This window comes from Sinocyclocheilus anshuiensis, unplaced genomic scaffold (assembly GCF_001515605.1).
Source record: "Sinocyclocheilus anshuiensis isolate Anshui unplaced genomic scaffold, SAMN03320099.WGS_v1.1 scaffold684, whole genome shotgun sequence".
Lineage (NCBI taxonomy): Eukaryota > Metazoa > Chordata > Actinopteri > Cypriniformes > Cyprinidae > Sinocyclocheilus > Sinocyclocheilus anshuiensis.
This window is the reverse complement of record NW_015554107.1, coordinates 983,064-1,004,171: the sequence shown is the minus strand read 5'-3', so window position 1 is coordinate 1,004,171 and position 21,108 is coordinate 983,064. Positions and strand designations below refer to the sequence as shown.

General features: G+C 35.0%; 3 protein-coding genes across 7 annotated transcripts in view; 1 reads left to right on the top strand and 2 right to left on the bottom strand.

Annotated features, from left to right (window-relative positions):
• Positions 1-1,602: 1,602 nt before the first annotated feature.
• LOC107669759 (synaptosomal-associated protein 25-like) lies at positions 1,603-8,915 on the bottom strand. Its single transcript, XM_016462138.1, has 8 exons — positions 8,625-8,915; positions 5,909-5,992; positions 5,207-5,248; positions 4,544-4,592; positions 4,053-4,170; positions 2,615-2,752; positions 1,957-2,101; positions 1,603-1,858 (listed from the first exon to the last, which is right to left on the bottom strand). Exons 2-8 carry the CDS (start codon positions 5,978-5,980, stop codon positions 1,793-1,795), a joined length of 630 nt encoding a protein of 209 aa, XP_016317624.1. The 5' UTR covers positions 5,981-5,992; positions 8,625-8,915; the 3' UTR covers positions 1,603-1,792.
• Positions 8,916-8,978: 63 nt separating this feature from the next.
• On the bottom strand, positions 8,979-13,111 carry LOC107669758 (calpain small subunit 1-like). The gene is made up of 11 exons (XM_016462137.1): positions 12,897-13,111; positions 12,325-12,381; positions 12,190-12,220; positions 11,910-12,002; positions 10,502-10,559; positions 10,354-10,418; positions 10,191-10,259; positions 9,999-10,077; positions 9,674-9,790; positions 9,510-9,568; positions 8,979-9,417 (listed from the first exon to the last, which is right to left on the bottom strand). The coding sequence occupies exons 2-11, from the start codon at positions 12,369-12,371 to the stop codon at positions 9,391-9,393; spliced, it is 645 nt and encodes a 214-aa protein (XP_016317623.1). The 5' UTR covers positions 12,372-12,381; positions 12,897-13,111; the 3' UTR covers positions 8,979-9,390.
• Positions 13,112-14,738: 1,627 nt separating this feature from the next.
• LOC107669731 (transmembrane protein 87A-like) overlaps positions 14,739-21,108 on the top strand; it is a 16,616-nt gene continuing 10,246 nt past the window's right edge. Inside the window, exons 1-10 of one of the 5 annotated variants that reach the window (XM_016462105.1) lie at positions 14,739-14,955; positions 15,350-15,419; positions 15,719-15,810; positions 15,890-16,009; positions 16,209-16,253; positions 18,645-18,710; positions 19,185-19,247; positions 19,350-19,461; positions 19,697-19,758; positions 19,914-20,097. In XM_016462105.1, the coding sequence (XP_016317591.1) occupies positions 14,818-14,955; positions 15,350-15,419; positions 15,719-15,810; positions 15,890-16,009; positions 16,209-16,253; positions 18,645-18,710; positions 19,185-19,247; positions 19,350-19,461; positions 19,697-19,758; positions 19,914-20,097 (952 nt within the window). In that variant the 5' untranslated portion in view covers positions 14,739-14,817. Of the gene's footprint in view, positions 14,956-15,349; positions 15,420-15,718; positions 15,811-15,889; positions 16,010-16,208; positions 16,254-18,484; positions 18,504-18,644; positions 18,711-19,179; positions 19,248-19,340; positions 19,462-19,696; positions 19,759-19,913; positions 20,098-21,108 lie in introns of all 5 variants that reach the window. The other 4 variants (XM_016462104.1, XM_016462107.1, XM_016462106.1 and 1 more) reach the window with 4 other exon arrangements.

Here is a 21,108-nt window from a genome sequence, read left to right as displayed (position 1 = left end):
TTCCAGTCTAACAAGCTATTTTGTGGTGTTTGGAAACTTTCAAAGCTACAGTCCCAATAGTTATAAAAATAATTAAAAATAATAATTAAAAAAAAGTGATTTCCTGGTCTGAAATTTGTACGATTTTAAAAGACATGGACATTTTAAAAATGCATATACTTTTTTCTGGTTATTGATATTTGATATCTGTAAAATATTCGGCTAGATAGATAATAAATACTACTACTTTTAGAGTGCAATCTCTGTTAAAAATATATATATTATTTAAAAGATCCACGATTTCCTGTTCACGTCATGGAAACATATCGATCAAAAGACCTGCACCCTGTGTGTAATTTATAAAAACTGTATAAAAAAACAGATGCTATACTTCAAAGATTTGAGCTATACTGTACACAATATATGTATGTTTACTAAAGAGAATGTGTAAGCAACTAACATTATAAACTGGTTAAAATAAAACAGTTAAGGACACAAATCACAAGGGGCTATTCCGCATAGTAGGCTAACAAATGCTGGAATTAATTTAGGCCTTAACACTTTGCGATTGAAGTAGAAACATTGGCTTGTGTTGCATCTCTTGTTCTTTATCTTTGGACCCCAGGTCGTAATCAGTTGCATCTTCTTGAGGATCATAGGAAGGCTATCAAGCAGAAGTTCGGGAAGCAGCTAAATGAAATTAAATGTTTGAGTAGCCTATTCGTTGAATGTTCAGCATCGTTTACAGATTTGTAATGAGGTGGCCATACAACAAAACGCCACCATTTTGAGGCTCTCTGTTTCAGACTTGGGGAGTGGCCTTGTAATTGTCTGTAGCACCCGCTAGGTGGGTGTAGTGAGTTCCTCAAATATGCGTGCTTGATTCGGAAAAAAAAAGCTACCGGCTTAAAGGGATAGTTCCCCCAAAAATGAAAATTCCAACTGTTTGATTACCAGCAATCTTCAAAATATCTTCTTTTGTGTTCAACATAAGAAAGCAACTCATACAGGTTTGAATAGACATGAGGGTGAGTAAATGATGACAGAATTTTCATTTTTGGGTGAACTATGCCTTTAAAGGGACAGTTCACTCCAAAATGAGGTCTCATTTATTCACCTTCAAGTTTTTTCGACTCACAGTTGGCTGACTTTGTTTTACTTAGTTAGGAGAACGTCCCACACCGAGTAATCTTCAATTTTATTGTCCAAAAAAAGACTAAATCAAAGTGAATGGTGACTAGGTTGCCAGTTGCCACAGAAAAAAAGTCATAGATTTGAAATAAAATAAATGATTAACTGAAAAATATCAATTTAGTTTTATTTTGAAAATAAAATAATAAAAGATTATTTGAAGAACCTAAGCAAGTGGCCCATGTATAGCAGAAAAAAAAAAACATTTTGTCCATCATGAAACAAACCCTTGAACTTATCAACTTGATTTGTTTTTTAAAAAGCTACTCAATGTAGACAAAGAAATTACATTTACCAATACAACTTTAAGACACTGTTTTGTCTGAATAGTGAGCTTTTATCAGCTATGTGTTGTTATAGCCTATACTGTATAATACATGCTTAAATTACAATTACAGCACAGACTAGAGACAGTATATTAACATTCATTCAATTTTTCCTTAATGTATTTAAGAGCTGTTGTTGGAACATAATAATAATTACTTACTGTCATATCAGTATGCAATAATCCAAGTTCTGTAAATAGTCATTTAAAAGATAAACATCTTAATAATTTGTATCAATATGTGCACACATTCTCCTAGAAGACTGTAAACGTTTCACAAAGGAAAATCCCATGTTTTTATCTTGATATTAGCTTTGTGGCCCTCTGATTGGCCTCATTGATGCGGGATTCATTGACCATGGCCTGCAAAAAAAAAAAAAACATTAAAAGAACGGTTAATATTAAAAGGTTCAACTGCTCTTTGTAGAACAGATGTTTCTGAACCCCTTCCAAACACTGACCTTGCTCTGAATGCGTTCAATCTGGACGTTCTGAGTGTCGATTTCATTGCCCATGTCAAGTGCCATGCTTCTGAGGTTGCCAAGGATACCGCCGACCTGTGCCAAGTTTTCCTCCATTTCATCCTCCCTTGCATCGTTTGTCACTCTTTCAAAGAGAAACGATAGTTTATACACTGTTCAAAAGTTCGGGGGTGCTAAGATTTTTTTAATGTTTTGAAAGAACTTTCTTTTGCTCACCAAGGCTGCAACTATTTGGACAAAATATAGTCATGCTGTAAAATATTATCACAAATAAAAAAAAAAACTTTTTCTATTTTAATATTATTTACTTAATTCATTACTGTGATAGCAAAGCTGAATTCTTAGTAGCCATTAGCAGAATTCAGGGTCATATAGAATCTTAGAACCTTCATTCTATAGAAACTTCATTCTATATGTTCAAAAACAAATGGAAGTGTAAGGTTCAAACGAACAGCATTTATTTGATCTATTAGTTTGCAACATAATAAATGTATTTACTGTCACATATGATCAATAAATGCATACTTGCTCAAAAAAGTATTAAAGGTATGTTTCTTTCTTTCTTTATTTTAAATCTGAGTGACTGCTTTGAAATGGTAGAGTCAATTTATGGACGAGAAGCCAAAAGTTCTGGCACCTTCTAATATATCCACCGCTCATGGTCATCTTCTCTCTCTCATCCACGACTCGAGAAGAGGGCTGGCTAGACACCACCCCATCTTGGTTATTACCCCAAACCTTCTTATACGCCCCACTTGCTTCAAAGTCCTTTAGTCTGAGAGAAGCCATATGAGAAAGACATACATTTGACAAGATTAGTCATACCAGTTGTTAATACCAAAACTGAAATTTAGGCTGTAACTGCCTAAATTGTTTGAGGAGGATTCAACGCTGACTCTGAAGACGCAGGTATAGTTGGTGTTGCATCTGTTTTAAATGAACCACACAAAAATTACAGTACATATTATTTGGTTGGAGTTTGTCTGACAATAGTTATGTAATTTAAGTCATGAGTTGCATTAGTTTGATGTTAAAGACCAGTGACATTATATTTTTGACATTATATAACATTTTATACGGTATTGATCCTTTCAAAACATTTCTTATATAGAGCAATATATATTTATACATGCTACCAGTCAGTTTTGGAATAATTAAGATTTTTTAAAATGTTTTTATGCTCACTATGCTACATATATTTGATAAAGTAAAAACAGTAATACTGTGAAATGTTATTACAATTTAAAATAACAGTTTTATATTTTGAAATGTAATTTATTTCTGTGATGGCCAAGCTGAATTTTCAGCAACCATTACTCCAGTCTTCAGTGTCACATGACACTTTAGAAATCATTCTAATATGTTGAATCTTAATTATTCCAAGCTATTAGTGTATATATATGAACGATATAAAAAAAGACAGTACATCCAACCAATTTCCTGTGATTTCTTGAGGTCACACAAGCAATTACTGGCACAAAATGAGTTTTCATGCAAGCAACTAAAAGCCAAGCCCCTCCAAACATCACATACTTATCACAGGAGCACAGACCGCAACATTTGCCGAGATCTGTTAGGTTTTTCTCAGCTTCCCTCATGTCCTGGTTGATCTGGTCCAGCCCTTCCTCAATCCGCTCAAGCTGCTCTGGATGAGGGAAGGTGGGATCACAGAGTATGGAGGTTTCAGGGGTTAATGTATGGAGACGAGATAAAAACAAACAAACACAACAGCAGTTTTCTCAGCAAGAAGCGCCACACGCCCATAAGCGACTAAACATCAGTGGTAGCTCTAGCTCCAAATGACAAGCGAAATGGACAGATATGAACTGAAAAATTTTATTAATATCTACAAACACTGCATTTGTTATGTGAGCATAAGTTGCTTAACATTTATCTTCATTTCAAATGTTTACATGGAGTCCTGCATGAACCTCTGCTCACAAAACAACCAAAAAAGACTAACATGTAGCAACATCACAGCAGGACAGGTTATCAGTGGGACAGAGGCATGGGCAGAGAGGTGACATCATTGACCACCAAGCAGCCATGGCTCAGGTGTCTGGGAGGAGACCTACTTTGTACATGGCCAGATGCACAGACCGCAACACCTGGCCATGTCAGTGAGATTTTTCTCAGCCTCCTTCATGTCCTTGTTGATGTGATCCAGGCCCTCTTCTATGCGGTCCAGTTGTTCTGCCCATGTGAGGGAGACAGGGAAGGGCATGGGAGGCAGGGGGAAGGGGAATTGAAAGGGGAAATATGCAAGCATGCACAGAAAAACACACAGAGGGTACATATTTCCATATGTATGGAATCATATATGGCTGTATTTATATATGTCGTACTGAAAGGATGAATAAATAACAAAAGATGAAGAATGCGCGGTCTGTACTCCTACATCTTGTGCATATTCTGTATCATTAGCATAAAGATAATAGCTACCTGTCATACAGATGCAACAGGATAAATGAACAACTAATGATGCATTTGCAAGTAATTAGTTGATTGTTTAGCTGCTGTACGTTTTATCTCTATTTATATAGAGTGTATGAAGATAATTCATTACCTCCCTGCTCGTCCAGCATAACAAGTGTCCTGATCCCTGCATCTTTACTCTGTTGAAGAATTGAAAATAATTCAGTATGAGTGCACATTAAAGAAGGCAATTTTGTTGCAGATGAATGTATGAAAAAAAAAAGGAATGAAAGTTTGTGCCCAGAGGCCAATTTAAGAGAAGGGTGCTCAACAATAAATAATAATCACATGATCACATTTATTTTACATTATGTTTTATTGAAGATTTACATATTTTTTTGATTGTTTGAACAGTGGGGTACAAAACTTTGAGACCACTAGTGAATTTAGCATTTTTTTTTCCTAAAAACAAATAATAATTCATATTTAAGTTTTAGTTATTTTTGTGAATAAGAACAAAAAATACTGCCTTGGTAACTAGCTAAAATAAGTTTGTTTATATTTTTATATACATATTTCATTTTATTTTAAGTAACAAAAATGGTTGTTTTATGGTTCTAGTTTTAGTTAATTGGATAAAACATTTTGGTTTATTTCTTAGATCCCTGGTTTTTGTTGTGGTCTCAGGCTGAATCTGTCCCATGAGATACACACTGATTTGTCATCATCACTAACAACTGTTCAACAACACAGGATGAGGTAATTGCAATTATTAAATATATCATACATGCTGTTATGAATAATGATCACTCACCTCCTCCAGCAGAAGCCTCATGTTTCTAGTGACCTCAAGGGACTGTCAGAGGTAAAAATTCAAAACACAACAGTGACTAAAAAGAACACATTTATAACTCAGTATAAAACATAGTTATTGATTGAAGTGAAAATTACCACACAGGACCTCAGTATTTTAATATCACTGTAATATTGTTTCTAGGCTATTTACTGTATTGGATTTTTTTTAATTAGCAGAAAACAACAATGTAACCCCAGAGGTAGAATTACAAAACAATTTCAAACCATTCTTTCATGTGCAAATATTTCTTTACTGGGTGAGTAGCTGTGTAATAAGCGCTATGCGTCAGTGTCCAGATCACCCTGCTGGGGTTTATTTTGCGATAAAGACTGATGGACTGTACATTATCCATTACATAACGCCCAGTGGAAAATCTGGCGATGAATAATGGCTTCATTTACGATTTACCAGACTTCGTCACAGTGGAAATCATAATATTACTGTAGGTGCATATATAATGTGTTTAGCATCATCAACCTGGTTGCTATGTACCATGGGAAAAACTGAGAATGGAAAATGTTTGATGTCATCACTGTAGGCCTGTTGATGAGCAGTCTCATCAAAACAGGACAGAAAAACACACCATCAGCTGAAGACCCACGCAAATCAATGCAAAACAATGTTGAACTTTGCTACTTTGGTGATTGTTAGCGGCATTACCTCATCTGTCACCTGATTGGTCCTCCTCTGCAGCTCCTCCACTTCAGATCTCATGGTGGAGTCGGCAGCCATCCTAGCTGAGAACTGCAGCAGGGGGGAGGACAGGTTGAGGGACGCGGTTATTCTTAGAGCAAAGGCTTTATAAACTCAGCATGCCTCAGATTGACAGCAATAATTGGTCTGGTACAACGGAGAAGAAACGGCACAGCTGATGTGTTGCATAAAATCAGACCCCCTTGTGCAAGACCAAAACCATTATTTATTAATTGCTAGGTGCATCTCAGAATCAGCATGCATCCTGAACATAGGCTGGAAAATTATATATCTCAACAAACCTTAACCAGTCCTTGAGCTTACAGTGTTTAGAGGGTGTGTTTAAGTTGTCACAATGTCTTGCACCTTTATTTCGTGACTAAAGAAAAACAGCAGCAGGCATTTGAAACAAAGCAATGAGGCTAGTTAATTATTCTGCATCCTTTTGAGGCATCTTCATGATACATGTGCACGGGGAAAAAATCTGAAATATGATGTATAATGGAAATGATATGAATATAATTTGAATTAAAGGAACAGTTCACCCAAAAATGAATTTGCTGAAATGTTTCAGGTCATCCAAGATGTAGATGACTTTGTTTCTTCATCGGAACAGATTTGAAGAAATTTAGCATTACATCACTTGCTCTCCAGTGCATCCTCTGCAGTGAATGGGTGCCGTCAGAATGAGAGTTCAAAAAAGCATCACAGTAATCCACACATCTCTGGTCCATCAATTAACATCTTGTGAAATGAAAAGCTGTATGTTTGTGAGAAACAAATCCATCAACACCTTTTAAACTTCAAACCCTTGGTTTCGGCTAAAACAGGGGATTGACTTTTCACTGGAAGAAGCATTATTACGGATTATGGACTGGTATTTGGGCCAGAAGCGACAATTTAATGTTAAATTTAACTTTAATTAGGAATTTGTTTCTTACAAACAGACAGGTTTTTACTTCATAAGATGTTAAGTGGTGGACTGGAATCATGTGGATTACTTGTGAATTATTGTAATGTTTTTATCAGCCGTTTGGACTCTCATCCTGACGGCACCCATTCACTGTTGAGGATCCATTGGTGAGCAAATGATGTAATGCTAAATTTCTCCAAATCTGTTCGAACAAAGAAACAAACTCATCTACATCTTGAATTATAAAAAATTATGATGTTTATGTTTTTAAGGTCATTATATTCCACTCTGAACAACTAAGAGACACCACAATATCAGACACATATTAATAAGTATATCATAAACGTATTTATAGTCTTTTGATTTTAAGGTGAACGTTTATATCAGCAGGACATAAAATCACCCCAAATGACACTCCACACAAACCTTTTCTCATTTTAATTAGTTTTAATTACATTAAATTTAACTATTGTCTGGTTCACTATAGCAACAAGCAGATGTACAGCTTGTAAGAAACCTTTGCTCATATGTGGACCAATAAATCATGTCATGGCATATGGGTAACATCTATAATAACAAGAAATGGTGGGCTCTCACCTTTACCAGATCAGTAATTAAAGTTCATACTGCTTGTGGCTCAGGACGAGGGAGGGGTTATGTCAATATCACCATTAAACAAAAGTGTAAAAGTTCATAGGTTCATTATTATTTTTTAGATGGCAAACTATTATGAAATGCAGTAATGCAGTTTCTGAATCAGTTTGTTTCAATCAGGTAAGAAACAAATGGCATCAAACCCAGGAACCTATTTTGAGGGTAAACCACTGAAATGGTTAATGCACACAAATTGTCAGTGAAGACTGTTTGATTATATTCAAGTTTAGAAGCATTAGCCTAAATCGAGTGGAATTTATTGCACCAAGTTATGATGGTCTTTATTAACTTTTAATTTTTCTTTTCATGTTTTTCATTATTGATTTGTCTACAAACCATTTACTGTTATTTGATTTAATTTGCATTATACCAAGTAGGCAGAACAAATCTTGACTGATCATCAACATTTAATACCTGAAAACATCAAATGAGTCCCTCGAAAAGGGCAAGATTTATTAATTTTATTGCATTCCCTGGGGCACAGCGCCTTGCTGTATCATTTATTGGACTGGTTTGCCCTGTGGGTTTTAAACCACAGATGGACATGGACTTAATGAGAGGATTTCATTTGTTCATTGATGAGAGACTGCTGTCCAAACACAACGGACAGACCAAATCAAAGCAGAAAATAGCCTACTTTTTTCTTTCAAAATTTGCTTGCAATTCCAGCAACAAGACCAACCTTTTAAAAGCAACTTTTGACCTCATGAGCTGTAATAACACTGAATAATAATAATAATCTCACGTAACAAAACATTTAATTTACACCTTCGTATAGCCTACTATAATGTCATTTACATTATGCATTTATATAATACATTTCATTTTAAATTATATAGCTGTATATATCACGTTTTTTTTTTTTTTTTTTTAAAACTCTGATGAGTATGTTATTATTTGCCTTCGCATCTATCTGCAACCAAGTAATCATATCAGAATAAACTACAGGAGTGATGAAAAAATAACCTGAAAACAAATAGCATCCAAACGCAACATTAAAGCCCAGTATTAACAGACGCCATATTCTTTGATATACTTTTCAGTAAGTTAGGTTACAAAAATGACCTAAAGTTTCTTTTTCAACGAGATACTCAAAAAAAATTATAAACTACTTACTGTATGACAGTAGGTACACGCTTAAGCGTTATTTTCCCTGAGGATGGCGCAAAGACAAAGCCGTTTTTGTTCACCCTCGCGCTCAACACCTGTTTGCTCATCGATCTGATTTCAGCATCATCTACTCAGCGCGAGCAGGCAGGCAGGCAGTTGTCTTCATCACAGGTAACTCGGAGGCCGCGCCCCTTTGTGAAGCCGATTGGTTATTTTTGTATTCATTATCTTGCGCTGGGGATTTTAATTGGCTGTTATGACTGTCAGTCATTTTCTACTTCAGCTCCTGATGCGGGTAACTTGTGTTGCACATAGCAACCAGTGTTTGCACACGTAATGAGTGGAGATCTGCTTTGTATGTCCAAAACAAATAACGTTTATTTGAGCATCAGCACAGTAACTCTGCAAAACGGACAGCTGACTGATATTCTCAGTGATTAAATAATATGGCTCTGGAATATCCTTAATAGCTATTATCTATTCTAAAACTATTCTATTCTGATAAAACCAAGGCATAAATGAAAAGGGCGCAATGGCATGGAATAAAATAAAATATGGAAATATGGCATAAACTGAACCTCTAAGGATGCAAACAAGCGTTGCAACAAAGCTGCCACCTAGTGTAAAGGCACAGTATGATCATGCTGTCATAGCTAACAATGAAACAAATAATTATGTCAGTTATTAAAACAAAGACATTTGACAATGACAGGCCACAAAGAGGAACTGACAAAAGAATATAATCAAGATGGCAAAGTATATTCTTTTATATTCAGGAGTACATTGTCAGCTGCAACCACTGTAAACAAAAACACAAAAGAGAGTTATATAGGAGCTAATTTAGGACATATTGTTTCTTTGTGGTCTTAAATTATAGTTCACATACAGTACCTCTTGAATGTCGACTTTAATGGTGCCATTGTTGTCTTTATCAAGTGTCTTGAAGGCACCTGTAAAAAAAAAAACAACATTAGCGAGGCAATTCATGCTGAAACTACAAATACAATGAGTCTGTGATAAAAGAATTAAGATGGCAAAACAATCTGTCAACATACGACACATAGCATCCAGGCGCACAAGACACCCGATGTAATTGTCAAAGTCCATGTTCCCCTTTTCATCACTATATCTCCTGACGATCAACTGGAAAAGCTGTTCATTGAGTGGGAACCCTAAAGGAGGGATGAGAAATTACGAATTAGACCCAATAAACTATATTCAATTCCAATCTGACTTGCTGACGGAGAATAATGACTGGTAAATATACTAGTATTTTTCCACAATACTGAAAAAAAAACACACACACACACGAGACTTTAGCATGCCTTTGAAAGTAGCAATGCAAACTGCAACCATTTTAGTACTGACAACACTACTCACCTGCTGCTTTAAAAGCTCCAGGTAGCTCATCGGACCCAATCACACCAGAGCGATCGGCATCAAAATTCTTGTAAATGCCCTGGATTAAACAAAAACAGGTTGCAAACTCTTCATTAAAATCCTGATATTCATAGTTAGTTGAGACAAAATAGTCCCCCAGTACAAAAAGTATAAAATTAACTATGTTTGTACCTGCCACCTCTTGATGTTATTCCAAAGATACTTAAACTCTTCAAATCCCAGTTTTCCAGTACTGTCACTCTGAGAGCAGATAGTTAAGGCAAAACCGACATACAGTATTCATAAAATGTAATATTCAGCCTCTTTCTGTTAACATGATTATACTGAAGGATACATCCATTACTGCCACCATGCTTCTGCAGGACTCAATAGTGAAACCATCTGTCTTAAGATCGCCATCTAGAGGTGAAAACCAGGGATCATCTTATTAGAATCTTTTACATGACTCATTTGTGTCATCAATATATGTTGAAGAAACTCACGTTTGGAAATAATCTTGTTAAGGATGCCCATCAGTTCATTAGGGCTCACCTCCATGTCCTATGATAAGAGGAAATGGATGAAAAGGTCAAAACGGCTGCTCTTACAGGTTAAAAGCAATCACATTTTTTAAATAATTTATAGAGACTACTAGCAATGTCTAAAACACTGAGACAGAACATGGACATGCATATAAAGTATGTATTTTATAACAGTAGTTTTCAAATCAGGGGGCAAGAGGATGGGATGACTTAAAAAAATTACATTTATTAATTTAGCAGATGTTTACAATTGACGAATACAAGCGATTTATCATGAGGAAGCAATAACATGAGAAGTGCAAGCAATACAAAGTTTCATTCTACCTACCAGAAACACTGAATGTTTTAATAATTTTAATTCATTTAATAAATGAATTAAAACATAATTAAAATGCTGAATACACACACACACACACACAAATATCAAGATATGAAGAAATATGTATTTTCCAATATCTAAATGTGGAATATTATAGAATCACAAACTGAATTATTTAATTTACTATATCAACTAATAAAATTTGAAAACAAACACTGTTGTCATAATGGTACAGTTTGGATCTTTGTGTCAAAAAGCTTGAGAACCACGGTTTTATATAATGGTGCAAACTATTATGTGACAGGAAAAATCACTTATGTGATATCTCTAATACTAATCGTGTTTTGACAGTAATTTTCCACTAGCATAAAAAGGAAAGAGTGCTTTCTTTAACTTTAAAGAGCACTCCTGCATCTAATGAATCCAATACTTTAGTAAAGCAGGCTTCCACGCCCCTCTATGACTCAACACAAACAAAACCCATCGGGACAGTCTACTTCACAATGGCAGAAAGATCCAGTCATACTTCTTGCCCCTGGACTAGTTTTGCATGGTATAACCGCACTCGTCTTGTCTGTTTGAAGATCAGTAACTCTGAATAACATATACAAGCCTGTATAACGGCAATAGACTTTTCTGAAAACAGAGGGAAAGCCTTGCTGGGTGGAGCGAAGTGATGGAATTTAGACAATGCCTGTGGAAGTTGTGGAAGTTTCTGGGTTGAAACCAGAACATGTGATGAAAGTGTTGAAGTGTCTGATTTGTAAAACTGTAGCCAGACTCAAATACCTCGATGGACATTTGTATGCCGGTGATGGGACCATTAGAGAGGTATGGGAGAGTACATTAAGACCCAGATCATAGAAAAGGATATTTAATCTCCCAAAAATAAGAGACTGATGAACACAGAAACTTCCTAAAAGTGAATTAGGCTCCTGACTGAATTCAGACTGTTTAAACTGCATCAGACACTGCAATAAAATGGAAATTTAAAACAACATCAGAAAGAACAGATTAAAGGTCTGCTGCGGCCATGGCAGGTTTACTCACATCCCCTGCTAGTTGTTGAAACACCCTGCGAAACTGCCTTTCTTCATCGGTTTCATTCTGGTTTACGTATGTGAGTGGTCTTCTAGGAGGAGGCTGGAAGAGCAGACAAGTTAAGTACGGTGAGAAGTGCATTAAACTTCTTCAAGGTAAGAAATCAATGGACCACTATACTTGACTTCCTGGATTCGCCAAAGTGCTTAATGACATGGCACAAACTCAACCATTCAACACAATGAAAAATAATAAATAAACAAATAAATATAGGTATATGCAAACTTACAGGATCAGAAGGAACAAACTGGTCGACGTTGCTGTGATGCATGGAAAAGGAAAAAAAGAGATATCATCACTGATGATTTGTTGAAAATGTATTTTGTTTTTCTTTGGACAAGCAGTAGTGAGAGTACTGACTTACCTGACAACATCTATGAACCCTTTAATAAGTTTGTTGGCCAAAAACATCTTGAGCACTCTAAACAAAATGATTGGACATATGATTATGCAATGTTTTTGATGTTTGTAACTTAATATACTGCACTAGATGCACATTAACCGATAACTGTGGCAGTCAGCTCACTACAAAACTTTTATCATTACCTAGTAGTTCAAAAAGTAAATTTTATATATATATATAGATATAGAGATATATAAATACATATATATACAGTGGGTACGGAAAGTATTCAGACCCCCTTAAATTTTTATATATATATACACACACACACACACACACACTATTTGTGGTATTTACCTGTGGTTACTATGGTTTTTGCACTGAATAAACAAACCATTTCCTGTCAGCACGCTACGTTACAGGCCTAAGTTATTTGAGTTAATACGAAAACATGACGTTTATGCTGCTGTCTTGGTTTAACTACTGTAAAATCTAATTTAAAGTTACAGTTTCAGGCCATTGTGGTTTAATCCGGACGCACATCAGGAATGGGCAATGTTTTCAAAATAGACTACGTTTAAACGAGAACTTACCGGAACAAAGACGCTGAATAGGTCCAGCGGAAAGGTACAGAGGAAGAGTAGACCCGCTGCTCAGGTAAACAGATAAAAGTAGAAGCAGTTTCCCAAAGGCGATCTGTTCTTTATGGATAGAGCAGCTCTCCACACCCAGTTCACTGATTTGTCAAACTCTAGGTCCTAAAACCAGCCAGCCACGTTTCACGAACAACACTGCAGAGGTTTTGCGTCATGACGTCAATTTGTAGGCTAGGTAGTTCATCGGAATAGATTGGTCTTTCCCAGGTTTTGCAATAGGTACTATAATGCCTTGTTTCCACGAATACGGGAGTTTCCCTGATTTCCATACTTCATTGTAAAGTTTTAATATTATATTTAATGCTTTTTCTGATAGATGCTTGATCATATCATAACACACTTCATCTTTCCCTGGAGAAGTATGTCTTACCCCTTTCAGTGCCTGTTTTAGTTCATTCAATGTGAATATGGCATCCATTGGACTTTCCGAGGAAACTTTTTGAATTAAAACATCTGGATTATCTCTTAATCTTTGTTCTCTTTTTTCCCTCATTTCTTCTGAAATGTTATCATTACTATGCACCTTTACAAATGCCTCAGCCAAAACCTCTGCCTTTTCTTTATTACTGGTAACTTGTTTATTTCCACTTATTAAGGCTAGGCTAAATTGTCATGCCTATTTTATATAGGTGTGTATTAAGCGCTCCCTAGTGTACAAATGTTGTATTACATCCTCGATATTCTTAAAGGGATAGTTCACCCAAAAAAAAACTGCAATGCTTTGCCTAGATCATTTTCTTTTTGCTGGTCTTTAGAATAGCACTTTTTGATTTATGAGTAATATAAATTTTAACTGTTGTAACATTAGTTTGACTGACTGTAATTTTTTATTAAAACTGAAAAGAATTGCATTTTCAGTTTGGAATACCAACATAAAAATCAAACAATACAAATACCAAAAAGGCTAATGGTGGTTTAATATGTTATTGTTATATTGAATAATTAATGAATTAATTAATTTAAAAAAGCACACAAATCTAGCATTTATTTATTTATTTTTAATGCCAATAAAATACAGTATGGAATTAGAGAATTTACTTTTAATCTGACTGTAATCATCAAATATGCACGTTTACAATGACCAAATACATCCACAGATTTTATTCAGTAAATGATTATTTACAGAAATAAAAAAAATTAATAAATATGTACTGAACTTTCTTTAATAATTATGTTGAGACCATGCATTTATTTGGGCATTGTACTCGTTCAGTTATATTGTGGTGTAAGACAGAAATTTAACAATGAATCTATTCACTGTTCAAGACCCTTCTCACTTTTATGGGAAGATTAGCTTTTTGGCTTCAATGAATATTTTAAAGTGCTTTTATTTAATCTATTTACTTAAATTAATTATATATATATATATATATCATTAATTAATTTAAGTATTTATTTACTTTTATTTAAAAAATATATATATATACATATATAATATATTAATTAATATATACATACATATATAATATATTAATTTAATATTTTATACCTGATTGTACCCCTGTTCTGGTTGTTTTTGATGTTATTACTTTTATATTTACTTTTGTAGTTTTTTTTTCTTTCTTTCTGTTTTAAGATTACAGGTGCATCACAATTAAAAGAACCAAAGACTTAAACTACTTCAGTCTGTGTGCATTGAATTTATTTAATACACGAGTTTCACAATTTGAGTTGAATTACTGAAATAAATGAACTTTTCCACGACATTCTAATTTATTGAGATGCACCTGTATGCTTAACTGTAGCCTATAATCGTCAATATTCTGCGTCCCCGCCCACAAAGTGACGTCGAACAGGATGTAGATTTGCACAGGGAAGTGTAGCTCGCAAAGTTGTAACGTCAACTGCTTCCTTAACAATGGCGACTGTCACGACCGAGTCATTGGTGTCGGCAAGATTCAGAGGAGTACTGCTTGTTGTCATTCTTCAATTTGTATTAATACCACCGCTGACTGCTATATCAGAGCCGGGAAAATGGGTCCTGGATGTGGATAATGTAAGTGCATCACCACCTGCAGCGAAACCTTGACGCTCGTGTTGTATCTTCTAGTCTCATGACAGTCCATTGTCTTTACACACACAACACCGGTTAACAGCCACTATTAATGAATGTATAGAATTGAAGAATGTGTAGAATATATATCGGGGATCGATAATATGATGTTATCTGCCTACAGTGAACGTGTAATAAGGGATGAGGCTAAGCTATAAGCAATGGCTCTACAGAATTTCTTAGTCTGGTCTTGTCCTAATATAGCTGATTGCATACTAATCTTTTTATTAGTTACAAATACATTTCTTGTGTAATATATGAGCATGAAGTATTTCATATTTAGGGTAACTACTGAGATCAACAAATTGTAAGAATCCTCCTTTTTGTGTATTTTTAGGTAGGTGGGAGCCCAAAGTTCTACTATTTTCCGAAGACTATGTTCAATAATACTTTCATTGAAATTAATTGTGAGTATGCTCTTTACTTTATCTGTTTTCTTGTATTTTTTTCTCTCTCAGTTTTCTCTGACACTGACAAGCAAATTTTTTATTAGCGCTGAAAAGAATTGTAATAGATAAAACAACACAAAAATCTAACAATGCACATGCCAAAAGTAGGTTACATTTAAAAAAGTAAGTAAATTAAAATATAGATATATGCTCTTTAATTTATAATTTTTTATAATTGAATCCAGTGCATCAGCGAATGATATGCTTTGACTGCTCTGATTATTATTTGTATTCTTCTTATGCTGTATATATTTCAGTGAACATTGAAGGGTGTGCTGTTCCTGTAAACCTCACTATAGCATGGTATTTGCAGAGTTCTCCTTGCTACGATGAAGTGTTTGGACTTGATGTGAGTGTATTTTTACCAACAAGTGCTATTTTTTAATTTACAGCAGTTTAATATGCATTATTCTCTTTTCTTCAAAAAGCCTGAATCAGCAGATGTCTATTTTAAGAGCGCCACTGTGCACCGGGAAGGAAGCTATGGATTCTACATATACCACAAGTATGAGCCTATAAAGTGTGAATCTAATATTCCTGGAATTAAGGTACATGGCATCTTCACTCTCTCATACATAACTTGTTTAATGAATGTACAGTTTATCACTGTGTTAATGAACATAAAAGAGTTTGCATTTAGTTGTAGGTTTACATTTTTTAGTTAAGTCAGGTCAGACAGATCTGACAAATTAACATGAATGCCAAGAGATCTTTCTTTCTTTTATTTTTTTTGATTGGACTCCCCAGTTTGGAGTAAAAGACTTTGATCATCCTAACCAACTGACGCCATTGGTGAGTTGAACTGATGCTTTTAAACCAGGGTTTTTCCGGGGTCAAAAATAGTGGTAGCTTGTGCATATGGACATCCACTTGTGCAAAGTTGATTGAGTACATAATTGAATCTAATAATTAATGAAATATTGTTTTGAGATGATTATATGACAAGAAAGAGAGTGATATATGAAACTAGAACAGCTAGCTATGTTGGAAATCAGTTGCCTAATTCCAGTGGTGGACGAAGTACACAAATCAAGTACTTGAGTAAAAGTACAGATACATATAATAAAATATTACTCCAGTAAAAGTACTCCTTTTACAATTTTACTCGAGTGAAAGTACAAAAGTACTCGATTTTTTATGTACTTAAGTAAAAAAAGTACTTATAGATAGATTTATTTTGCAATTTTATATAGGCTACTTAATTTAATTTTATATTAGCACATATTTTTTATAATCCTACTGCTCAAAATACCTGGGATTTTCCCAAAATAATCACTATATGGAGTCAAGATATATTTTTGTTGTTGATATGGACTACGTTGACGAGAGTGATGTAGTAATGTTCACTATGAAGCTTACACTGCAATGTACCTGAAAGAAAACAGATTTGACCATCTGATTTTCACCAGTAAGAAAAACGTGTTTTAAAGCTTGTTGTTTTGCAGAGCATCACAGTTATATATGACATGAGAATAAGGCCTGAAGTTAGGAAGAACATTTTAAGGAAAATATCATTATATTTTCATAGTGATTTTTTTCTTCTCAAACCTTGTCTGTGGTATAAAAACACCCCTGGCCAAATGCCCCCAGAGGGCATCACTTCCCACTTTGATAATTACTGTAGTTACCATGTTCTGAACATCACATCCTTTCTTTCCCCCCAGATGTAATCTTGTTGACTCAATAAACACAACTGTTCTTAGCAATAACACTCTTTACTGCCAAAACACGTTCAACCACAGCAGCTCTGTATACAGGACTCAACTGAACTACAAAAAAACCGCGCTAACCCAAAATGGTGCTTTTCGCGCATGCGCAGAAGATAAAACATAACTTAACAATCTATCTAGGTGGTTGAATAAAAATATTTGGACTTTATATCTAAACATTACCTCAACTTAGCACCAGTTAGCATCAGCTAACAATATTTACTTATTTTCAGTATGGTTATGATGAATAAACATTCACATCTGTCTACTCGGCTAGTTAATCCAAACAATATAAAGATTTATACTGTTGATAAACAATATAAAAACAGACGTCACATAGGGCTGAATGCGTAGCATTTTAATAAAACTGTTAACGTTACGGCAGCGGGGAATATGAACGTGCATGAGTTATTTTAATCTGTTATTATTTTAATGTTTCTTTTTATTTTTTTTACCTAAAACAGAGACACTGATGTTGATGTGTCTGCATTCAAGCATTTCAGTGGGCTTAAATAGATCACCCTTTACAGCAGATTTAGTTCACAAACAACTGACAGTTTTGACCTAAATATGATTTTCAGTTACAATAATTAATCCTAAAATTCGACATTAGTAACTTACTTTTAGCAGCATCAGTCGCGCGTGCGGTCTTACTTGTGCATTCAGTTCACTGGAGACTCGCACTAAACGGTTCATTTGAATCAGTGAGTTGTCGTCTCGAGAACAGCTGCAATCGGATCATTCTAATTCGTGAATGAATCGTTTGGTGCGATTTGCAAACCGATTTAAAAGGTTCATTGAAAAGAATCAGTTTGTTCTTGAATCAGACACCGCTTCTGCGTGTCAGAGCACGTGATATATTATAAGGAGTAACAATATGTTTTATGAAATGTAGTGAAGTAAAAAGTACGATCTTATGCTTTGGAATACTCAAAATAAAACTACTCCAGTAAAGTACAGATACTTGACAAATTTACTTAAGTACAGTAACGAATTAAAACTACTCCGTTACTGTCCACCACTGCCTAATTCAGCGGCACAGAATGCTGTGATTGACCAATCAGAATCCAGTTTTCCAAAGAGCCTTGTTAATTAGTATTTAATTTGTCATTCTGATTATCTGACACAGATTCTGTCTCACTGTTTTTATTGTTAACTTAAATAGCCAAAGCTTAAACAACCAACAGACTTTGCTGTTAATTTGAATGTCTGGTCTAATCAGTCATTGGTTCTTTTGAGTGTGTGTGCCCAGGGCCACCTTTCATAAACGTATTGCTGTCAAGCTATTAAACTATTAATCCTGCTTAGATTTAGTCCAGTGTGGAAGGAATTCTGCCAAATTTAGAAAACTGCGAAATCAGAAATGACAATGCAAATTAGCATCAAATATTTTTAATATTGCAGCAGTTAAAAATTTTACTTAGGCTTTACTGTGTATACCTTGGGAAACTTTGTCGGCTCTTTTGTGTTTCAGGCAACCCCAAATTCACAAGGCAGAAGAAGGAGGGACTCAGTGAAGACAGAAGGGCAGACAAAAAATGTCAGTTCATAATCCGTTTAATATTTTTCAAAAATTTACTCAAAATAAAAAGTCTGTCATCATTTATTCACCCTCTAAACCTATGTGATGCTTTTTTCTTGTAGAACACAAAAGGAAATCTTTAGCAGAATATCTGAGCTGTTCTCTGCCTTACAAGGGACTAGGGACTGTCAGGCTTCAAAAAGGACCAAAAGCAATATATAGCTATTTTTTTACATTTTTGCAGTCATAGTCTCCATTTAGTTTCACTGTATGGAAAAGAGCAACTTACATGTTAATGAGAGTGTGTAAATAATGACAGAATTTTGATTTTTGGGTCAATTACTCCTTTTAATGCCTTGATATGATTATTAAATGGTGGTACTTTTAGTTGTAAAGGAAGCAATGATGTAATATGACGTAACTTGTATGAAGTTCCATGCCAACAATGTTAAGATTTATGCAGTTCACCGTTTGAAATGTTTGCATGATCAGGCTGCTGCAACAAATTCAACGAGTGCTCCAAAAAGCAAAGACTCTTCATCAGTGGAGACCTCGGTGAGTATTAAAGCACAGAAAGAATCACGATTCACAAAGAGCTTAATGTGTCTCTTTTTTTTTTTTTTTTACATGCATGTTTTGTTGTTGCAGCAAAAACAGTCTAAATCAGACTCTGCAGTGGCACAAACCTGGGAAGACAGCCCCTATATGTTCATCATCAAAATTGAGGCAAATCCTCCATCTGCCAAAGAAATAAAATCAAGCATTAAATGTAAGATTATAATTAGGCATGCCTTAACATTAATAATGAGGTTTATGTAGTGATACACTGTTGTGGAACTCAAAAAGCTGTTATAATGTCTTATGAACGAGAACAGCCTGCTTTGACAACAAAGGGCATTTTGAATAACGTACAATTACTAACCCATTTTATAAATGCATTAATATTTATAGTTTAATATATATTTCAAATTTTAATAATCATTTAAAAAATATATATTATACAGTGGAGGTCAGGATGCATGGTGCCTATCAATACATCTCAGCGTCTGAATGGCCATTGATGATTGTGAGTACACATTGTGTTTTTTTTTTCTGTTTTTGCTTTTTTAATTGTCTAATTGCAGTAGTTATTTAACGCTCAGTAGCAACGTGTTAGCATTTTGTGCAGCATTTTGGGGGGTTCTTTAATTTAACAAAGCTTCCACTCATATTTTTCTTCAGTTCTACATGGTGATGTGCATCATCTATGTGATTATGGGTGTGCTGTGGTTGGCTCTCTCTGCGTGTTACTGGAGAGACCTGCTTCGGATTCAGTTTTGGATTGGAGGAGTGATCTTCCTGGGCATGCTTGAGAAGGCAGTCTACTATGCAGAGTTCCAGAGTATCCGTTACGATGGCCACTCAGGTAACACTACTTAAAAATGTGTCGTTAAATATTTGTTATATTTGTTAATTTCACAAACAACTTGAACTGAGACCATACTGTGTGTCTGCAGCTGAAATGTAATATTTTTATGTGCATAAGATAACATAATATGTTGGCGTTTAAACATGAGATCACTACTGTACTCAAAATAGGTTTTTACAGAATTTTATAGGCAGAGATGGGTAGATTACCTAGAAATTGTAGTCTGTTACTGATTCCAAATTGCATGACAAAAATTGTAGTTAGTAAGGCAATCAATTACATTACAAATTTTAGGTAATATAATCAGACTACTTTTTGATTACTTTTGACCTAACTCGTTTATCACCTAACTTGTTTGATCTAACTTGGTTTATTGATTTAAATAGGATAATCTTGTACTATATTGATATAAAAATACAAAGAGTAATAAAATATATTCCATTCGTTGTAATTAACAACATGAAGTGCATTAAACATTACATTACCTCAAGGTTTCTCAAACTGGGGTTCGTAAATTAACTGCAGGGGGGGTTGTGAGTTTAAAGGGTTGGTTGATTGCGATTTCACTTTTTTAACGTTAGTTAGTGTGTAATGTCACTGTTTGAGCATAAACAATATCTGCAAAGTTAAGAAGCTGAAAGTTCAATGCAAATGGAGATATGGTCTTTTAAAATTCTGGCGGTTTAATGCCTACAAAAACGGCTGGTAGAGACTACAACGAGGTACTTCCCGGGTTCGTGACATCACAAACCCAGATAAACCCCGCCCTCGGGAAAAGGCAGCAAAGGGGGCGAGGCCATGCTGCGCTACTTTAGAGAAGAGAAAACTAGAGGTGCACGTAAAAATCTGTTCATATATGAATCGCGATTCTGTCTTCTAACGACTCTAATGGATTCACAGGTTTCAAAATCAATGTTCTAAAGCAGTGGTTCTTAATACTGGTCCTCGCGTTCCCCTGCTCTGCATCTCTCTCTCTCTCTCTCTCTCTCTCTCTCTCCCTTTCCTTCC

Coding starts and splice junctions, on each gene's coding strand:
- LOC107669759 (XM_016462138.1), bottom strand. CDS start 5,980: ATGGCTGCCGACTCCACCATGAGATCTGAAGTGGAGGAGCTGCAGAGG. Junction 5,249..5,908: donor CCAATCAGGTGACAGATGAG/GTAATGCCGCTA, acceptor TACCTCTGACAG/TCCCTTGAGGTCACTAGAAA. Junction 4,593..5,206: donor TGAGGCTTCTGCTGGAGGAG/GTGAGTGATCAT, acceptor ATTCTTCAACAG/AGTAAAGATGCAGGGATCAG.
- LOC107669758 (XM_016462137.1), bottom strand. CDS start 12,371: ATGTTTTTGGCCAACAAACTTATTAAAGGGTTCATAGATGTTGTCAG. Junction 10,419..10,501: donor TAACAAGATTATTTCCAAAC/GTGAGTTTCTTC, acceptor TTTCACCTCTAG/ATGGCGATCTTAAGACAGAT. Junction 9,791..9,998: donor TGGAGCTTTTAAAGCAGCAG/GTGAGTAGTGTT, acceptor TCCCTCCTTTAG/GGTTCCCACTCAATGAACAG.